The sequence below is a fragment of the Nicotiana tomentosiformis genome, chromosome 12 (assembly GCF_000390325.3).
Source record: "Nicotiana tomentosiformis chromosome 12, ASM39032v3, whole genome shotgun sequence".
Classification (NCBI taxonomy): domain Eukaryota; kingdom Viridiplantae; phylum Streptophyta; class Magnoliopsida; order Solanales; family Solanaceae; genus Nicotiana; species Nicotiana tomentosiformis.
Window position 1 is genome coordinate 81292901 of NC_090823.1, and position 20521 is coordinate 81313421.

At 37.2% G+C, this 20521-nt stretch overlaps 3 protein-coding genes across 3 annotated transcripts; 1 reads left to right on the forward strand and 2 right to left on the reverse strand.

Annotated features, from left to right (window-relative positions):
• Positions 1-6384: 6384 nt before the first annotated feature.
• On the reverse strand, positions 6385-6972 carry LOC138902936 (secreted RxLR effector protein 161-like). Its single transcript, XM_070190839.1, has one exon. The coding sequence runs from the start codon at positions 6970-6972 to the stop codon at positions 6385-6387; it is 588 nt and encodes a 195-aa protein (XP_070046940.1).
• A 2367-nt stretch (positions 6973-9339) lies between these two features.
• LOC138902937 (uncharacterized) lies at positions 9340-10539 on the reverse strand. The gene is made up of 2 exons (XM_070190840.1): positions 9807-10539; positions 9340-9533 (listed from the first exon to the last, which is right to left on the reverse strand). The coding sequence occupies exons 1-2, from the start codon at positions 10537-10539 to the stop codon at positions 9340-9342; spliced, it is 927 nt and encodes a 308-aa protein (XP_070046941.1).
• Positions 10540-11092: 553 nt separating this feature from the next.
• LOC138902938 (uncharacterized) lies at positions 11093-16749 on the forward strand. Its single transcript, XM_070190841.1, has 6 exons — positions 11093-11163; positions 11262-11349; positions 11431-11526; positions 15493-15561; positions 15661-15794; positions 16287-16749. Exons 1-6 carry the CDS (start codon positions 11093-11095, stop codon positions 16747-16749), a joined length of 921 nt encoding a protein of 306 aa, XP_070046942.1.
• Positions 16750-20521: the final 3772 nt, after the last annotated feature.

The window sequence follows — 20521 nt, forward strand, 5'->3', positions numbered from 1 at the left end:
AGGATAAGATGATCGAGGGTGAACGACATCCCATCGATTTTGCTCACGAAATATCGGATCAGAATAACAATCCGCCACAAAGAAGGATGGACCTGGCTTAAGGTTACCTAATATTATCGACAGAAGTCGATATATACAAAGGGTAAGTATATACGTTCAAAAACCCTTCCACGTGAGAAGTGATGTCTTCGTCAGGGGTAGGTATTATCACTTCTTTTTTCCCCCAATTGCAGTCCTTCTTTAACAGATCGAGGTGCTTCTCAGTAATCGAACACATGTACCCCGATACCGGCTCACACCGGCCAAGGACCGATGAACCTTTATCAACTTTAAAATCTGAAGTAAGGACGCACGCCTCGAGGACACACTCCTCTGGCCGTGGCTCCACCGGTGTCTCATCGGCGGCACAATGTGAAGATGAAGCTTTCTCTTTCTGAGGAACGGTTTGCGATGTTTTCGCCATTTTTTGAATTCAAAAATAAGGAGTAGAAGAAAGTGATAGAGATTTGGTAGAATTGAGGGGTCTTTTCGGAAAGAAATCACAGCCTTTTTGGTAGGCTGGAGAGTATAAAGAAGAAATTGAGAAATTTTAGAAGATAGAAGATGCAAAAATAGTAAAAGATAAAGGTGAGAGTTTTTATAGGTTCAAAGCGACGGCGGTTCGTTATCAGCCTTGGCATGTCCGGTACGGTTCAAAGGGTGGTGTATCGAAGTAAGATCCCGAAGGGGGGAATGAACTAACCTAGATCCCGGGGAAGCCGGTCCGTATTGAGATCGATATCATAATCAAATTCGAACAAGAATCGAACCATGGCGCGGGTAGATCTATCATGCTGATAATTCAAAAATCAACTTACATCGACCTGGAATCCATCCGAGGGCTCGAATCAGGATCGGGCTCGAACCAAGATCACGAGTTCGAGCCGAAATCAAGCTCGAACCAAAATCGAGGATTCTAAGCAAGATTGAGCTCGCAGACAAAGGCTGTTGTAATCCCACTAGAGGGAATCTTGGCAGAAATTATAGAAAAGTTGATTTATCATGTGTCTCCCAATGAATGTTTATTTTATTAGACTTGGAGCCAAACCCTTTCACTATAAAAGGGCTTGTTTACCATTTCTTGAAGGCATCTTTTTTGAGACTTAAATAATCAAAAACTGTATTATTTCCTTTGTAAGGAAGAGGGATCATTCTAATTTCTTAGATTGATTCTATTTTGTAAAATCCTAAATTCACTGTTCATAATCGATTCGCCTGGATTACGTTTTCTCCAACCTATATTCATCCTTTTATTTATCCTAGCATTATGTATTAAGTTGTACCACATATCTTCGGAACTGCGTATAAATTCAACTATATCCATTTTTCGGGAAAACACTATTATAAGTACGTATAATACTTTGACTTTTCTAGAACTTTCTTTTACCTTAATAGACAAACTAACACCGCGCCTCCCAAATAGTTTTTGCAATGATCTTCGTGAGTTACATCGGCACTCTATTAAAAGGGAAAAAGTGTAATCAATATTCCAGATTAGAAATTAAACACTATACAAAAAGATATTAATTAGAACTGTCGTTAACCTGAATTCTCCATGATACTTATACAATTTAATCTCCTACTAAAGAGTGCCACTTCATGCAATTTATTTCTTCTTTGATTAATTTTGTTTCAACTTGTCTTTCAGGATAGATTGGCAAACAATAACACTATTGCTTTGATGAATATGAAACTAATTCTAATATTGATGAATAACACCATTGCTTTAATCTAGGCTTTTTCATTCTCATCTATCATGTATTAAGCTAGCTAAATAGAATCGACATTCATCATTTTCAAAAACTTATATATTTTAAATTTTTATTTTAAAACTTAAAGATATTATTTAATAACATTTATTTTTTTTATATAAAATTATATTTTTGAGGTGGGTATACCGTATACGTGTAATGTGTGTACCTGGAGACTAGCAGGATTAAAAATTACAATGTGTCTAGGACATCCATATACACACACATTAAATCGATTTGATTCTCAATAAAGTAAGTGATAGAATTCGAGGGTCCACCAAACTATATAGAGAATGAGGTTCTCTATAAGTTCCCACAGAACACATGCACACTGCAGTAAATAAATGACACAGAGAAATTTTACGTGAAAAATTCTCTGCTCACGGGATTAAAAACCACGACCTACCCTTGTAGGATTTCAACTTCAGAGCAAACTTTAGATTACAACCTATTGTAACCTAGGAATTAACCCCTTAATCCCTCATTAACTAGTAACAACTCTATTACAAGCCACTTTGTAATAACTCTATTACAAAAACTTTACAACTCGACTAATTCTAGCCAAGACACAAACACAAGGGTTTATGATATACAAAGGGTTTCCTACACAATGCTTCTAACTAAGCTAAGTAGGAATTACAAGTAGAGAACTTTGCCAAAGGTGTCATCTGCCAAATGATTCTCAAGTGCATCGAGAACAAAGAACAACATAGGACATGTAATAACTCAATATAGGAAACTGGTCCGTTGCTATGTTGTTCTTTGTTCTTGATCCACTTGAGAATCATTTGGCAGATGACCAATCACTGTGTAGAGTGCTTGAGTAAATTCTCTCAGTGTTCAAGTGATGTTTCGTCTTTAGTTTAATGTTAATATAATATTGATGACATCACTTGAATGATGTAAGCATCTTGGGTACAGGATCATTCCCAATGAAGTTAACTGCTGCACTATGCTTGTACTGTTGCGTGTGCAGGCATCAACTTTACAGCTGTTGGAGAGTTGACTGGTACGATCACCAGGGGAACTGATGTCCATCTGTTCCCCTTGTTGATTCTTTGACTCCTGAAGCGTTGATTTACAATTCCAGCTTAAGTCTTGTTGTTTTCACATACTTAAGAATATGTATCAGGTTCCTTATCTGGTTCTTGTCATTAAGTTTGTTAGACCAGCAAAACATAACAAGGTACATATAGCCTATCAATTTTTTCCTTTTTGATGATGACAAACTTATAATTGAAGTTCCCCCTAAGAACCAGAATGACATACACACATATCCTATATTCTCCCTTAATCTGTTCCCCCTCAATTATTTTTTCCCCTTTTGGCATCATAAAAAGATCAGTAGCAAGCAATAAGCATAAAGAAGTCTAGCTTGGTTAAATCACGCCACATGTGTGCACACAATCATGACTAAAAACAGAGCAAATGAACAAGGCATACACAGCAAAAGGAGGAAGCTTTCATTAATATTTGGATATTAAGCAGGGAGCAGTTTCATTGTTGCCAACACATCCACAAAAGAAAAATAGAAAAAACAAAAGTACGAGTCAGAAACATGATCACAACTGAAAACAAGGAACATACACTAGGACTTCATACTGGAACGGGCACACTGTCTAGGGAGCACTGGAAGGGGAAGGCTTAGAGGTAGAGGCAAGGGTTTTGAGGACGATGTCCATTCGATTGTTTGAGAACATCAGCTCATTAAGTAGTTTCTCCTTCAGATCTCAACCTATTTCTTGAGATCGGCATTCTCCTTGGTCATGGGAAACCTCTGTGCTTTGAGAGCTACTAGAATCAGGTGCCTCCTGAAGCTGACTTAGCTGACCCTCAAGAATGGCATTACTTGCCTTCAGCTTCGTGATCTCATCAGTGGCACTGTTTTGTGTGTTGATCAACTGGGAGATAGTAAAAGTGTTGCCAACCCCTCCAACTTTATCAGTGCACTCACACTCTTCTAGAGTGATCTTGGAAAAGGTTTGCTTACGAGTATCCACCTTAGTTTTTCCCAGAGGGACTTTGAAGAACTCAAACACCTTGGTGAGAAGGAACCCATAAGGCAGACCATGATTACCATCCTTAAACTCTATCACATTTTTCATGTGTTCTATCATAATGCCAGGCAGGTTGATGGTGGTGTAGCCATCCAGTGCTTCCATGAGAACTAGGTCTGCTCGAGATGTAATTGACCTTCTTTCAGTACGAGGGAGAAAAACCTTGTTCACCATTTCAAACAGCAATTGGTACACTGGAAAAAGGGCCTTCTTGTGTACTCGTTCCCCCTGCTGAATTGCCTTATCCTTCACGATAACATTTCTAAAGTTTGAAGGGCAGGAGCCTTGAATCAACGGCAAGCCCTCAGTAGACACACCCAGAATAGATCCCAGCACAACAAAGTCCATCACAAAATCGACCCCATTCACCATCATGAAAATATGATCATCCTCAACTGTAAAGAAGCCATCATAGAAACTGTGCACTTCTTCCTCATACACTTTGGGACTGTCACCTGTGAACAAGTGCGTCCACTGTTGAAATTCATAGATCTCTACCAACTATCGCATTCCAGCCATATCCAGAATATCAGCGGCAAATGTACGGCCCCACAATACCTTTTTATTTTTCAATTTTTCTTTCCCAGAAGCCAGGGTATATCAACCTTTGCCTTCTTGGAAGAACCAGGTTCCTCTTCGGCATCACCCTTCCTTTTCACTGATTTGCGAGCACTCTTTCCTTTCTCAGCTGACTTCTCAGACATTAGCTTCTCAGACACCTTTCCAACTGATTTTTCCATCACTTTTTCTCCAGATTTTTCTACTAACTTTTCACCAGAGTTATCACCTTCACTCTTCTTCCGACTTTTAGCACTCGTAGAGGATCCCATTTTTGACTTGAAGATAGAATTCTTCTGCGAGAACTTGCGAGTCAAGGAACCGGGTTCCCTGTCCGCTTCATCATCAACATTGACAACACGCACTGCTTTCTCATTCACAATCTTCCCATCCTTTACCAATCTTCTCATTTTTCGTTATTCTTGGCTTTTTCTAATAACAGACTCAAGAGCCTCCTTATTTTGTAACCTAGTGGTAGGTCGCTTAGGAGTTGGCACTTGAGTAGTGGCCTGCCCACTTCTAGCCCTGATAAAACTAGCAATAGCCACATTATCATAATTATCTTCACTTTCCTCATTCTCCTCTTTAGATAAAAATCTCATTTTAGGAACAACCATAGATAAAGGTTCAGCGTAGAAGTGAGGAGAGGGAGCAGGATCAGTACTGACCTGGGGTTCGGGAGAGAACCTAAGAGTTGACTCCTCTGTGGAGGGAACAGGTCCCTTAGTAGGTGCCCCGGTAGTATTGACCAGTGCCGATGGTGCAACAGGCACAAGTTCCCTATTCTCCACTAGAGTCCTATTTTCTTCCCCCTGAGACTCAGACACACACTCACCAAACTCAATAATAACACCCTCAACAGCTATCGACAATATATTTTCTATGGCTTCTTTTTCTTGTAACCCTATGGAAAACTCAGTAGAAGAAGGAATCTTACCTATAGACTCAAGACTAGGGGCTGTCATTGTTGATTCAGCATGGACAAGACCAACAACTTGGTCTTTATTAGTGTATTCTTCCATTGGTAGACTGGAGATTTCCTGTTTTTCTTCTTTTTTGACTGTATCCGCTTCAACCAGTTTTTTCGGCGAGGTAGAAGGAGAAGTCGTAGCCACAAACTTCTTAGGAGTCAAAGTTTTGCGACTCTGATGAGAACCAATACTCGATTGGGTAGGAGAGGAGGCCGAGGGTGGTAGTGATTCTGACTTAGGGTTTGGACTGGTTGGTGTGGAGAGTATGGGTACTATGATCGCCGTTTCAACAGGTGAGGGCTCAGTAGAGGTGATACTTGGAACATTTTGAGTTTCCTGGTGTTCATACATGGTGGGAAGCAGTGAGTTGAAGAAGAGATAATTTTGGTTTAAAGAGGGAAAAAAAAGGGAAATTTTGGATTTTTGATGTGAATAGTGGTGGAAGCGATGGTGAAAGCATATATTTAAGAGGGATGAGGGGCCGGTTAAGAAAGGCGGCAGTTTAGGTAGTCGGGTCGACGGGTGAGATGCTTGGGTTCAAAAATCGGGAAAGAAAAGAAACTGACAATGTGATGACGTAGCACCGTTTGAACCGTTTAAAAATTCTGAATGAGAGTACAGAGAAACTACTAACTTGTATCAAAGGAACCAGGTTCCCTGACGGATGTTGCAAATGTAAGCTTCATCATTTGACCAATGTGCAATGCATTAGCTGCTTGTTTGCTCTGTAATCATCATGCGTGTTTACCTGTAACGGTATAGAAATGAGTTAGACTTTGCCAGAAAACACTTTTTAGCTAAACTACATGTACATTTCGTTCATAGCCAAGCATCGAGGGACCAGGTTCTCAGCTTGGTTTTATCAGCCCTAGTGCCTAGCGATTTCCTTCAAAGTGCTCTCTGTTCAGTGCTTTGGTGAATATGTCTGCAATTTGATCTTCTGTGCTGTAAAATTTTATACATATGAGCCCTTTTTCAACATTGTCTCAGAGAAAGTGGTGACGCATATCAATGTGCTGTTCTCTTATGTTGGACTAGATTCTTGTCCATGTTGAGTGCACTGGTATTGTCATACAACAAGGGCATACAATCAGAGAATTCTCCAAAGTCTTCCAGTTGCTGCTTAATCCATAGTAGTTGAGCACAGCAAGATGCAGCTGCCACATATTCTACTTCTGCAGTGGAGAGGGCAACTGAGTGTTGTTTTCTTGTACCGCATGGAATTAGACATGAACCCAAAAAATGTGCCATTCCAGACGTGCTCTTCCTATCCACCAGATACCCTGCATAATCAGCATCAGCATACCCAACTAAGTCAAAGTTATCTCCAGAGGGGTAGTAGAGAACCAGGTCCTGTGTTCCTTTGAGATATCTCAGGATTCTCTTGGCAGCCTTCAAATGAGATTCCTTTGGATTAGATTGAAACCTGGCACAGAGTCCCACACTGAAGGCAATATCTAGTTTGCTTGCTGTAAGATACAGGAGTGACCCTATGATACCTCTATACATGGTCTGATTCACAGGGGAACCAGGTTCATCCATGTCTAGATGAGTGGCTGTAGCAATGGGAGTGTCAATGATTTTTGATGCTTCCATGTCAAATCTCTTCCGCAACTCCTTGATTCACTTCTGTAGACTTATCAAAGTCCCCTTTTGTGATTTCTTCACTTGTAAACCCAAGAAGAAATTCAATTCCCCCATCATGCTCATTCAAAACTCACTTCCCATGAGTTTTGCAAATTCCTCACACAAAGAGTCGGTTGTTGCTCCAAAAATAATGTCATCAACATAAACTTGCACAATGAGTAGGTTTCTCCCGCGTTTCTTCAGAAAAAGGGTGTTGTCAATTTTTCCTCTTGTAAAGTTATTTTCTAGAAGGAATTTTGACAACCTTTCATACCAAGCGCGAGGAGCCTGCTTTAGTCCATATAAAGCCTTGTCAAGTTTAAAGACATGCTCAGAATGCTCATGATTCTCAAATCCAGGTGGTTGCTTGACGAAGACTTCTTCCTTTAGAAAGCCATTTATAAATGTACTTTTGACATCCATTTGGAACAATGTGAATTCCATATGTGAAGCAAAGTCAATGAGAATTCTGATAGCCTCCATTCGAGCGACTGGAGAGAAAGTTTCATCATAATCAATCCCTTCGTCCTGATTATAGCCTTGAACAACTAGCCTTGCTTTGTTTCTTGTGGTGTTTCAAAACTCATCAAGTTTGTTCTTGAATACCCACCTGATTCCAATAACGGTACGATCCACAGGTCGTGGAACCAGGTGCCATACCTTATTTCTCTCAAATTAATGGAGCTCTTCTTACATGGCAGTAATCTAGCCTGCATCTTTTAATACTTCTTTGATATTTTTGGGCTCTATTTGAGAAATAAAGGCTGAGAAGGAAAGTGTGTTTCTAGCCTTTGATCTGGTTTGAATTCTTGAATCAAGAGGAGTGATTATGTTTTTAAGAGAGTGTGAACCTTTGTGCTTCCAGTTTGGTACCTGAATCTCATTTATAGAAGATCTAGGTATATCTGACTCTGGTTCTTGGCCGCTTCTCATCTCACCATGTGGGGTGCCTTGGACAGTATCGGCAACTCTGTTCTCAGCTTCAGTTGTCATGATTGTGGGACCAGGTTCATCTCCATTAGTTGGAAACATAGTCGCACCATCTTCATTGGATTCCTTGACGTGACTCATCATGTCAGCCTTTCCATTTGCCATGTCAATAACTTCACCAGGGACATTTGATAGCTCTCGATCTTGATCAGCCTTATCATGTGCAGCTTTTCCAAGAGGGTGTTGTGCTTTGTTAAAGATCACATGTATGCTTTCCTCAACACATTGAGTTCTTTTGTTGTATACCTTGTAAGCTTTGCTTTGTGATGAATATCCAAGAAATATTCCTTCATCACTCTTGGCATCAAACTTTCCCAGAGCTTCCTTTCCATTGTTGAGAACAAAGTATTTACAACCAAATGTCCTCAAGTGTGTTAGCTTAGGTTTTCTCCCATTCAGCAGTTCATACGAGGTTTTGTTCAGGAGGGACCTGATCATGCACCTGTTCACCAGGTAGAATGCAGTGTTGACTGCCTCGGCCCAGAAACCTTTTGCAACACTACTATCAATCAACATTGTTCTTGCCATGTCTTCAAGAGTCCTATTCTTCCTCACCACAACACCATTTTGTTGTGGTGTTCTTGGAGCTGAAAAATTGTGAGTAATGGTATTTTCAACACAGAATTTGTCGAATTTGGCATTATCAAATTCTGTCCCATGGTCAGACCTGATACATACTACATTATTACCCATCTTCACTTGGATCTTCTTGACAAATGCAATAAATACTTGGAAGATTTCATCCTTGGTTCTGAGAAACAATGTCCAGGTGAATATGGAGTAGTCGTCCACAATGACGAAGATGTACCTTTTTCCTCCTCTGCTTGGAACTCTCATAGGTCCATATAGATCCATATGGAGAAGATCAAGTGGACTTGAGGTACTAACTTCCTTTTTGGACTTGGGTAGACCACGAACCATGTCCTTTTTGACCAGTTTGTTCAGCAGTGAGAAACTTACATGACCAAGTCTTCTATGCCATAACTCAGCATCATCATCAACAAAACTTAGACAACTGAGATCACCACTCTGCAGGGACTCAAAATCAGCAACATAGATGTTTTTATATCTTTTCGCCACTAGCACCACTTCACCAGTCACAAGATTTGTGACTGTGCACATCTTTGACACAAATTTCACTTTGTTTCCTTTGTCACAGATTTGGGAAACACTCAGTAAACTGTACTTCAATCCGTTCACATAGTACACATTTTCAATAGAGTGAGAGAGAGACTTCCCAATCTTTCCAACTCCCAGAATGTATCCCTTCTTGCTATTTTCAAAGGATACACTCCCTCCTTGCAGGGCCTTCAGTGAAAGGAAATTGTTTGTACTTCCAGTCATGTGCTATGAGAAACCGGTATCCATGTACCATTGTTGGCTGCTCCCAACTGTTCCTTCATCATCATCGTCGTCATCTTCATCATCATCGGACTGTGCCATCAAGGCAAAAATGGAGTCGTACTCAGTTGCTTCACTTTCCACTGCCATCATGGAGTTGTCACCTTGATCATCGTCTTCTTTAGATTCGCTGGAAGAGTCTCCCCATGCAGCAAGTTACAACATTGCTAGCGACTTTTTTCCTCTTGAAGCATTTGTTAGGAACCAGGTTCCTCTTAACTGCTTTATCTGCGTTGTGTTTGTATTGATCTTGCTTGAGGAGAGGACAGTCCTTGATGAAATGTCCTGGCTTACCACACTTATGACAAAGTTCATAATTTTTGGGCTTGCTGGAACTGCCCCTTTTAGAAAGCCTCCATCTTGAGGACCATAGACCAGTTTCTAGAATCTTTTTGTCAGGTAAGCCATATCACCATCCTCACCACCTGAATCATTGTTGTCCGTCTTGAGGACCAGGTTCTTCTGCCTTTTGGTCTCTCTTATCTCATTGTCCTTTTTCTTCATTTCATAGGTTTTTAGATTTCCAACAAGTTCATCAATGGTTAGCTTCTGCAGGTCCTTTGCCTCTGTGATAACATTCACTTTGCTTTCTGAGGAACTGGGCAAAACACTGAATATTTTCCTGACGAGTTTGTTTCTTGGAATGATTTCTCCCAGAGAGTGTAGCTTATTGATGATAGAAGTGAACCGAGTATGCATGTCATAGATGGATTCATCATCTTTCATCCTGAAGAGCTCATATTCAGTTGTAAGCATGTCAATCTTTGATTGCTTGACTTGTGTTGTTCCTTCATGAGCTGTTTGGAGGGCTTCCCAGATTTTTTTAGGTGATTGGCATGCCGATATCCTCTTATATTCATCAGGACCAATGCCACAAATAAGAATTTTCTTTGCATGAAAATTCTTTTCTATGGCTTTTTGTTCAGCATCATTGAACTCCTTTCTTGTTTTGGGGATTGTTATAGCTGGGTCGCCACTGGTTTTTGTGGGGACAAAGGGTCTATCGCAGATGACGTCCCAGAGCTCTGAGTCTTCAGCCATGATGAAGTCGTGCATCCTAGTCTTCCACCATCCATAGTATTGGCCATTGAATCTCGGTGGCCTGTAGGTAGATTGACCTTCTTCGAAGTTTGGTAGAGCAGCCATGAGGATCCTTTCTAGGTGTTATCCTGATAGAAAGAACCTGCTCTGATATCAATTGATAGAATTCGAGGGTCCACCAAACTATATAGAGAACCAGGTTCTCTATTAGTTCCCACAGAACACACGCACACTGCAGTAAATAAATGACACCGAGAAATTTTACGTGAAAAATTCCCAGCTCACGGGATTAAAAATCACGACCTACCCTTGTAGGATTTCAACTTCACTACTGAGCAAACTTTAGATTACAACCTATTATAACCTAGGAATTAACCCCTTAATCCCTCACTAACTTGTAACAACTCTATTACAAGCCACTTTGTAATAACTCTATTACAAAGACTTTACAACTCGACTAACTCTAGCTAAGACACAAACACAAGGGTTTATGATTTACAAAGGGTTTCCTACATAATGCTTCTAACTAAGCTAAGTAGGAATTGCAAGTAGAGAACTTTGCCAAAGGTGTCATCTGCCAAATGATTCTCAAGTGCATCAAGAACAAAGAACAACATAGGACACGTAATAACTCAATATAGGGAACTGGTCCGTTGCTATGTTGTTCTTTGTTCTTGATGCACTTGAGAATCATTTGGCAGATGATCAATCACTGTGTGGAGTGCTTGAGTAAATTCTCTCAGTGTTTAAGTGATGTTTTGTCTTTGGTTTAATGTTAATATAACATTGATGAGATCACTTGAATCATGTAAGCATCTTGGGTACAGGATCATTCCCAATGAAGTTGACTGCTGCACTATGCTTGTACTGTTGCGTGTGCAGGCAGCGGCTTTACAACTGTTGGAGAGTTGGCTGGTACGATCACCAGGGGAACTGATGTCCATCTGTTCCCCTTGTTGATTCTTTGACTCCTGAAGCGTTGATTTACAATTTCAGCTTAAGTTTTGTTGTTTTCACATACTTGAGAATGTATATCAGGTTCCTTATCTGATTCTTGTTATTAAGTTTGTTAGATCAGTAAAACATAATAAGGTACATATAGCCTATCAGTAAGAAAAAAGTTCGATTAAATTTTTATTAATCAAATTGAGGGATTTTACCTTAAAAAGTTACAGATCACTTAAGCATGATAAAGGTGTGTAATGTCTTGAAGTTATTTACTTGGTGTAAACGCCACACGCAATTAAGTTTTTTGCAATTAAGTTTCCTATTGTTTTCCAACACCAATTTCATAACAACTTGAAGATGAACAAGAGTTACTTTTCTCATCTTTTCTTCCTGAGAATATTTGTTACAAACTTTCGTTTCTAAGACCTTTATCTAACTTTATTCCATTTTATTGTAAAAGAAAAGGATATGGTGGAGAGAAGGGAATCAAAGAATACGAATTTCTTTTTGTCCTTGTACAATCTCCACTATGTAAAAGAGGGGTCCAAGCATTCCCAGTTTGCTTTTCCCTGTATTTAGGGAATTAAACTTTCTTGCTCGATTGCCAAAAAGTGACTCATTAAAAAAACATTCTGTTACTATATATTTTCTCTTTGCGTATATATCATAATAAATTCAAGAGTCATGATGTGTACGAAAAGTAAATAAAAGTTAGCACTGTCTTTGTCTAATTGTTCACTTGCTTCAATAGAGGGGCCAATATATAAGGCATAGCAGATATTCGCTCCAAAATTAATTTATTTTCACTTTTATTTAATAGAACCACTAAATCTTCTTCTTCTTTTTTTTGGGTGAAGGTTTTGAGTCAAAACACATATTTGTTTGCATTATATTTGGTTCATGAAAGGGGACAACAGAAATGTGCTCGTTGAAAATTGTTTCTGGCGAATTTTCGTCGGAAATCTGGATGATGTTTTGACGATGAGAATGTATGTAAAAGATCCGCAGATTTCTAGTATTATAGATATATTCAATATAACAGCTATAAATCGAAGTAGATAAAGTTTTGGTCTTTATCGCTATAATATAATGTTTCTTGATCATGTTGTTTAAGTCATAGTTGAAGCGTAACGTGAATATTGGTTTCAAAGCACACACAAATATACACGGTTCACAAGTAATAAAGTGATTCAATAGTCGGATATTAAACTCACATAGATTTAAATTAATCGCTACATAAATAAGCAGCTAAAAATTTATTATCCGTTCAAGGTTATCAAATATTGGTGCTTTTGACTAAACTAATAGTGCAGAAATTTAACAATTACTTAGCTAAACTAACAAGAACGCAAGTATTTATAATTTTTACTTTAACCAATTGAGATGAAGATCTCAGGGTTATTGTCGGTTTATTAATCCTATTGTATTTATGATTAAACCCGCTAATCCGAATTATCTATGATTGCTAGTTGACGTCATTGTTTATATGACTAGCATGCTCCTGCAATATATACTACCCGCTTATTCACAATATATTAATCTTATATCCCAATGATATTGAATTTATCATGAGCAAATATGATACAACATTCAACTGAGCGAGACTGTTAGGTAATATCTCTATTCTAATTGCGAAATTTTTTCTCGAGATACGGGTTCAAAACAAGCCCTTTTTAATTTCACTTTATCTAGACACGACTTTCTCAAGCATAGCGTAAATAATACGAAAATTGGTAGCCATACAATTCAGAAGTTAAATCTAAAATTAAAGAAACAATCAATGATGATAATTCCTATTAACAAAGTTGCAATAAAAAAATATCAATAATCATATCAAATACAATCCCAGAACTAGAGTACTTAGTCATTCATAATACGGTGTTCACAACAATAGTTAGAATTCATAAAATAAAATAAAAAACAAGGATAAATAGAAGAAAAATATAAACTCGTTACAGAATCCTTGTTCTTTTCCTCCTTACACATTCCTTGCCTCCAAAAATATATAAAGTTTCATGGGGTATTATATAATCTACGGCGGGTAAAAATTTTGATTGGCTTGGACTCGCTGAGGTCGCGTCTGAGTTCACGCGCTGGCTCCCACCGCCCATTAATTCATTTATTTTTAATCAACTTTCCTTCAAAAACATATAAGAGACACGTAATGAATATAAATTCATTCAATTAACCATGGAAAAACACACGATACATAGGACATAAACACACCCAAAAGCATATACTTTTTGACAAATTACCAGTGAACAACAAAAGTGTAAGTAGATAAAATTTTGCCTCTTTTGACAATATTGGCATGATTACAAGTGAAATAAAAGCCGATTTGTTTATCTCAAATTTATTCGTTCATTAATAACTTAATAAAGATAAAATGTGGTATGTGAATGATTAGATTAATATACATATTGATGTTTCTATTCTGGGTTTTTCCCTAAAATCAGAGGCTTTACAATTTAATAATTGTCAATGGGTCGGACACCGACATTCACTTTTTTATTTTTCCTTCCACTATCTCATCATTTTTTTTACCATTTATTTATTGACTTCATAAAAAATAATACTCAGTAGTATAAGATTCTATAAATCAATGACGGTTAAATGGCGTCACATGTGTCTCATTATTGAAGAGTTTTCTTTTTGGTTTTCGACCGAGAGGTGGATACTAACTAGGTTCCTACCGTAATCTCAAATTAATATGCAATACTAACTAGCTTAATAGTTAGATATTTATAAATATTTAGTAAATTTCTTAATATAAATATATGGTCTATGCAAAAGTTATTGGGTTCCGAAAAACCCATATTCAATACTCTAGGTCCGCTACTATTTCTACCTGGTGCCCGATACTCATATTGAGGCTCGACACCAGTTCGGATTCGCACCAACAACTCCCACATTGAAGGATAAAACGTTTCCTAATAAAGGCGATTTCATACTCAAATCTCGAACCCGATACCTATTAAGGATAAAGAAATAATTACTGTCGGGTTTAAGCTTGGTTAGCTTAAATTAAAGAGTGAATGAGAAATTGAGGGAAAATGAAATATTTGAATTTTCCTCCTTGTCAAAAGGGCATTGTCCCATATTGGAGGAAGAAAAGACTTTTGATGGGTATATAAGCAATTGCTTTTCTTTTAACTCTTAAAGAGTTAAGAAGAAGGCAAACTTCGTGCCGTCGTCGTCGTCGCTTGCTTGGCTTTAGCTTCGGATTTGGTCAAAGATTGATTGATTAATCTTTTTTGGACAAAAGTTCTTTAATTATTTAATAAAAAATATTAATTAAATTAGCTGAATATCGAACCCGAACCAGATCCGTGCGCGACCCGATTCACTTTCTTCCCGGATTTTTATTTGAATTTCTCTCCCGCTTTTAAGTGACTGTTCTGAAGAGTTGTGGACTTTCAGAAACAGTAGTCCCATTGGCTATAAATTCGTTTGATTCCTCAAATTTTTCCTTATGGATTTTCTGAACTTAAAGACTTCTTCTTCTTCTGGATAAATCTATTTCAGTGTGATTTACTACCGTTGAGTGGTTCGCTGACACCGTAGTTTTTGGTACCAATACATCGGTGAATTAAATCATTCTATCCTGGGAGGATAATATTCCAGCACCTCGGGTACTTGAGGGGAATAATTTCCTTAAGGACACACTGTGTATTCAGTGGGCTCGATTTATTCCGGAATTAATTTTTTCAGATATTATTTCGACTTTCAATTGCTGCCAACTTTCTGTTTCTGTTTACTATTTCAGAAAGATTATTGTTTCGTTATTTATTATAGTAATACAGATACCTAACAATCATAAGGAAATTATTTTTTATTTTTTATCTGTATTCTGTTTTTTTGTAGATTAAAATCTGTGTGGTTTTCTACTCCTTCTGAATTTTTCTATTCTGATTTGAAGATATAAAAACTTCATCGAAATATTAAAATTCAGAAACGATTTGAAGAACATAAAAACTTTATCGTTTTCTTTGAAATAGTATATAAAATCTTCGGATTTTATTTATTAAAACGTACTGTTTATCGTTAATTACAGTACTGTTTACTGTTATATTTTTTTTTACATTAATTGAACTCTTTTGTTCTTGACAGTCAAAAATGGCAATTGATAATCCTTCTGCGGCTGTTGCGGCAATGACGATAGTCTCGTTAAGCCGAACTGTTGTTCAACCGGCCGAGAAATCGGGGAAAGTTTCTCGAGCCAACTTCAAAGGATGGCAACAAAGGGTGTTGTTCTGACTTATCACACTTGGTATGCAGAAATTCACCAGTGAAGAACCTCCAGTGCATGTCGCGGACATGCCAGACAACGAGAAATTTATGATTGTTAAGGTGTGGAAACAGGCAGATTTTTTTTGCAAAGGCTATATCCTAAGTGCTTTGGAGGATGACTTGTACAATGTCTACAGTGCTATGAATACTTCGAAATAATTATGGGACGCACTTGAGAAGAAGTACAAGACCGAAGATGCATGCTTGAAGAAGTTTGTGGTTGTAAAGTTTCTAGACTATAAAATGATAGACAACAAAACCGTTGGAACCCAAGTTCAAGAAGTTCAACTTATTTTTCACGGCCTTATTGTTGAAGGTATGGTCGTGAATGAAGCATTTCAAGTGGCTGCAATGATTGAAAAATTGCCTCCTTCGTGGAGAGATTTCAAAATCTATCTTAAGCACAAGCGCAAAGAAATGAAATTGGAAGATCTTGTGATTCGTCTCAGGATTAAGGAAGACAACAAAACAGCCGAGAAGAAGTCTCGTAGAAATTCAACGATTATGGGAGCTAATATCGTTGAGGAGACTACTCCAAAAAGTAAGAAGAGGAAGAGGTCTTCTGGACAGACTAAGGAGCAGAACAAAAAATAATTCAAGGGAAACTGCTACAGTTGTGGAAAAGCTAGTCACAAAGCCCCTGATTGTCGTCTCTCAAAAAAGGATAAGAAAACGGGACATGCCAACATAGTGGAGAAGAATGATGACATTGATGATCTATGTGCAATGCTTTCGGAATGCAACCTAGTTAGAAATTCGAAGGAGCAGAGGATTGACTCTGGAGCAACTCGGCATATTTGTGTTGTCAAAGAAGCATTTGCGACTTACTCTACTGTTGGTCCTGAAGAAAAGCTTTCCATGGGAAATACTACAACAACCAAGATTAAGGGTTATGGGAAGATATTCCTGAATATGACTTCCGACAAGGTGTTAACGCTCAACAACGTTATTCATGTTCCTACTATTAGGAAGAATTTAGTTTCTACTTCTTTACTTGTTAAGAATAGATTCAAATGTGTATTTGTATCTAACAAAGTTGTTGTAAGTAAGAATGAAATATATGTTGGAAAGGGCTAAATATATGTTGGAAAGGGCTACCTCACAAAGGGTCTTTTCAAACTCAATGCAATGGTTATTGACAGTATGAATAAAATTTTATCTTCTTCTTATTTATTGGAGTCAAATGATTAATGGCATATTCCTTTAGGACATGTCAATTACATAACCTTGCGGAAGTTAATTAATTTAGATGTATTGCCTAAATTCGAGTGTAATAAATCAAAATATCAAATATGTGTTGAATTTAAGTTTGTAAAACATCCTTATAAGTCTGTTGAAAGGAATTCAAATTCTTTAGACTTAATTCATACCGATATTTGATATATGAAGTCGACACCATCTCGAGGTGGAAAAAAGTATTTTATAACTTTTATTGACGATTGCACTCGATATTGTTATGTTTATTTGCTTAATAGTAAGGATGAAGCAATTGAAGTATTTAAACAATATAAAAATGAAGTGGAGAATCAATTGAATAAAAAGATCAAAATGATTAGAAGTGATAGAGGAGGAGAATATGAATCTCCGTTTGCAGAAATATGTTCAGAATATAGAATTATCCATCAAACTACTGACCCCTATATACCTCAATCCATCGGAATTGCGGAAAGAAAAAATCGGACATTAAAGGAAATGATGAATTCTTTATTAATAAGTTTCGGATTACCGCAGAGTTTGTGGAGGGAAGCTATCCTTACAGCTAACTGAATACTCAACAGAGTACCCCACAGCAAAACACAATATATTCCATATGAAAAATGGAAAGGAAGAAAATCCAACTTGAAATATTTCAAAGTGTGGAGGTGTTTAGCAAAGGTACAAGTACCTTTACCCAAAAGGGTAAAAATCGGACAAAAGATAGTGGATTGCGTTTTCATTGGATATGCTACAAACAGTAAAGCATGCCGGTTTTTGGTTCATAAATCTGATAATATCAAAATTCATATTAATACGGTAATTGAATCAGATAATATTGAATTCTTTGAAAGCATCTATCCGTATAAAACTGAAGTGGGAATGAAAGTGAAGGCCCATTCTCTAAGAACTCATGAAACCAGGCGGTGTTCATGGTTGAAACGAACACAACCGTGAGAACCATAGACGGTTAAGGGTTAATTGTGTGACTTATGTTGTCTAGGTATACAACAAAGCTCGACGGTTCAAAGATATCAAATCTATCGATTGACCGAGTATATCCGATATAAGTTCACTACGGAAAGTTTAAAAGGAAACCTACTTATCCAGATGCAATTAATCCTTGCATGTAAATCACACACTCATCCGTGCATTTTTTTGTCTTATAGCCATTCCCCATTCATGTGTGGGATTATTGGGTTTAAGCTTAGTTAGCTTAAAATAAAGAGCGAATGGGAAATGGAAGAAAAATAAAATATTTGAATTTCCCTCCTTGTCAAAGGGACATTGTCCCATATTGGAGGAAGAAAAGACTTTTGATGGGTATATAAGCAATTGCTTTTCTTCTAACTCTTAAAGAGTTAAGAAGAAGGCAAGCCTCGCGCCGCCGTCGTCGTCGCTCGCTCGGCTCGGCTTCGGCTTCGGCTTTGGATTTGGTCAAAGATTGATTGATTAATTTTTTTTGGACAAAATTTCTTTATTTATTTAATAAAAAATATTAATTAAATTAGCTGAATATCCAACCCGAACCGGATCCGTGCGTGACCCGATTCACTTTCTTCCCAGATTTTTATTAAATTTTCCTCCCGCTTTTAAGTGACTGTTCTGAAGAGTTGTGGACTTTCAGAAATAGTACTTTCATTGGCTATAAATTCGTTTGATTCCTCAGATTTTTCCTTACGAATTTTCTGAACTTAAAGACTTCTTCTTCTTCTGCACAAATCTATTTCAGTGTGATTTACTACCGTTGAGTAGTTCGCTGGCACCGTGATTTTTGGTACCAATACACGGGTGAGTTAAATTGTTCTATTCTAGGAGGATAATATTCCAGTACCTCGGGTACTTGAGGGGAATAATTTCCTTAAGGACACACTGTGTATTCAGTGGGCTCGATTTATTCTGAAATTAATTTTTTCAGATATTATTTCGACTTCCAATTGCTGCTAAATTTTTGTTTCTGTTTACTGTTTCAGAAAGATTACTGTTTCGTTATATATTATAGTAATACAGATACCTAATAATTAATGCTCTATCACAATCTTTGTTGGTTATTCGAGAGCTTTAGTATCAACATAAAACCAAATTGTAGTTGTCTTTTAATGTATTATTTGCAAAATTCCTTTGTAAAAGGGTTATAAAGGAATTGATTCGATTATTCGAATAAAATCGATGTGAATAGAAGGAATAAATTCTCGAATGCATATAGCTCTTTAAAAGGGTTCACTTTTTGGAGCACCACGGATAGCTACGAACGTCAGCTTATCACCAGAATCACTTTCAAAGCTTTTACTACTATTTTCCATTTTAGTTTCAGAAAAAGATTCAATTCCCTTCAATTTCTTTAACTTTCTATCACAACATATTCACTTATTATTTTCCAAATTTTGTAATATTTATTCTCTACTCTTTATTTGATTCACTTTTAGGCTTTGTGGACATCATCCATAGACCATAGTATAAGAGAAAGAAATAAAAGGTTATAATTGATATTAGAGAATATATCATATCATTTGTCTTTCATTAATCGTGTAAGGGTTTCTAAAGTAATTTATAATAGTTTTAATTCACCCATTATCTTAAAGTTTGGGCTGGACCTTCAAATTCTTTCACACAGTAACATTGTCAAACTTTACTAAATCGGATTTACAATTGTTTCCTCCCTACAAGTTCGATTGTAATTGACCTAAACGATTAATGATTGTCATGATACTAGCTTGACAATTTTCATAAATGGGATTATTTTGTTTTCCTTCTAAAATATATCTCCTCAGATATTTGGTTTTATGCTATAAGAATATTGATTAGAAGATTATGCATATGTGTTAAGAATATTAGAAGATTATGTTTCACGGATGCTAAAGTTCCCAAGAAACTTGATTCGGACTCCCTCTTTAAAGAATGAGAAGGATAAATAAGAAACCTTAAGTTTTCTAGAGAGGTTTTTAGTTTCTTTTTTAATAAATGACTAGACTACAAATTATCAACTTTTTCTTTTCTATTTGCTAACCCATGGATTACATATCGTTGTATGATTGTGTGAATCGAATATTTGTCTACCCGAAAAACGGATAGAGTTGAATTTATACGTAGTTTTAAGGGTATGTGGTATAACTTGACACAAATCGTAAGAATAAATAGAAATATCGAGTGTTGACCGTGGAGAATGAAAAATAAGCAAAGTCGGAAAGAAGATGATTTATGGATTAAGCAAAATGAATCAATCTATTGAGCTAAAAAGGATAACTCTTCAATATAGGAGTTTATGATATCTTAGTTACATTGTATGCCAAAACTTGATGCCTTTACAAGAATATAGCCATCCCCTTTATAGTGGAGGAACCCTACTTTAGATATAGTTAAAATACATAGTGGAGAATCCATGATAAATCAGTTTTTTCCTAATTCCCACCGAGATTCTCTCCCTTAATGCGGCTGCAACGGCTCTTGTCTATGAGCTCGATCTTGATCGGACTCAGTATTGGTCGACTTCCAGTTTTAGAGCTCGATGCGGGTTTGAGCTTGATGCCGACTCGGGGTCCGGTAATGACTCGAGCTTGGTATTGGTTGACCTCTGGCCCTTAAGCTCGATTCCATCATATCTCATCATAGTTCGATTCGGACCCGAGCTTGATAAACACTTCGAGCTCGGTATTTG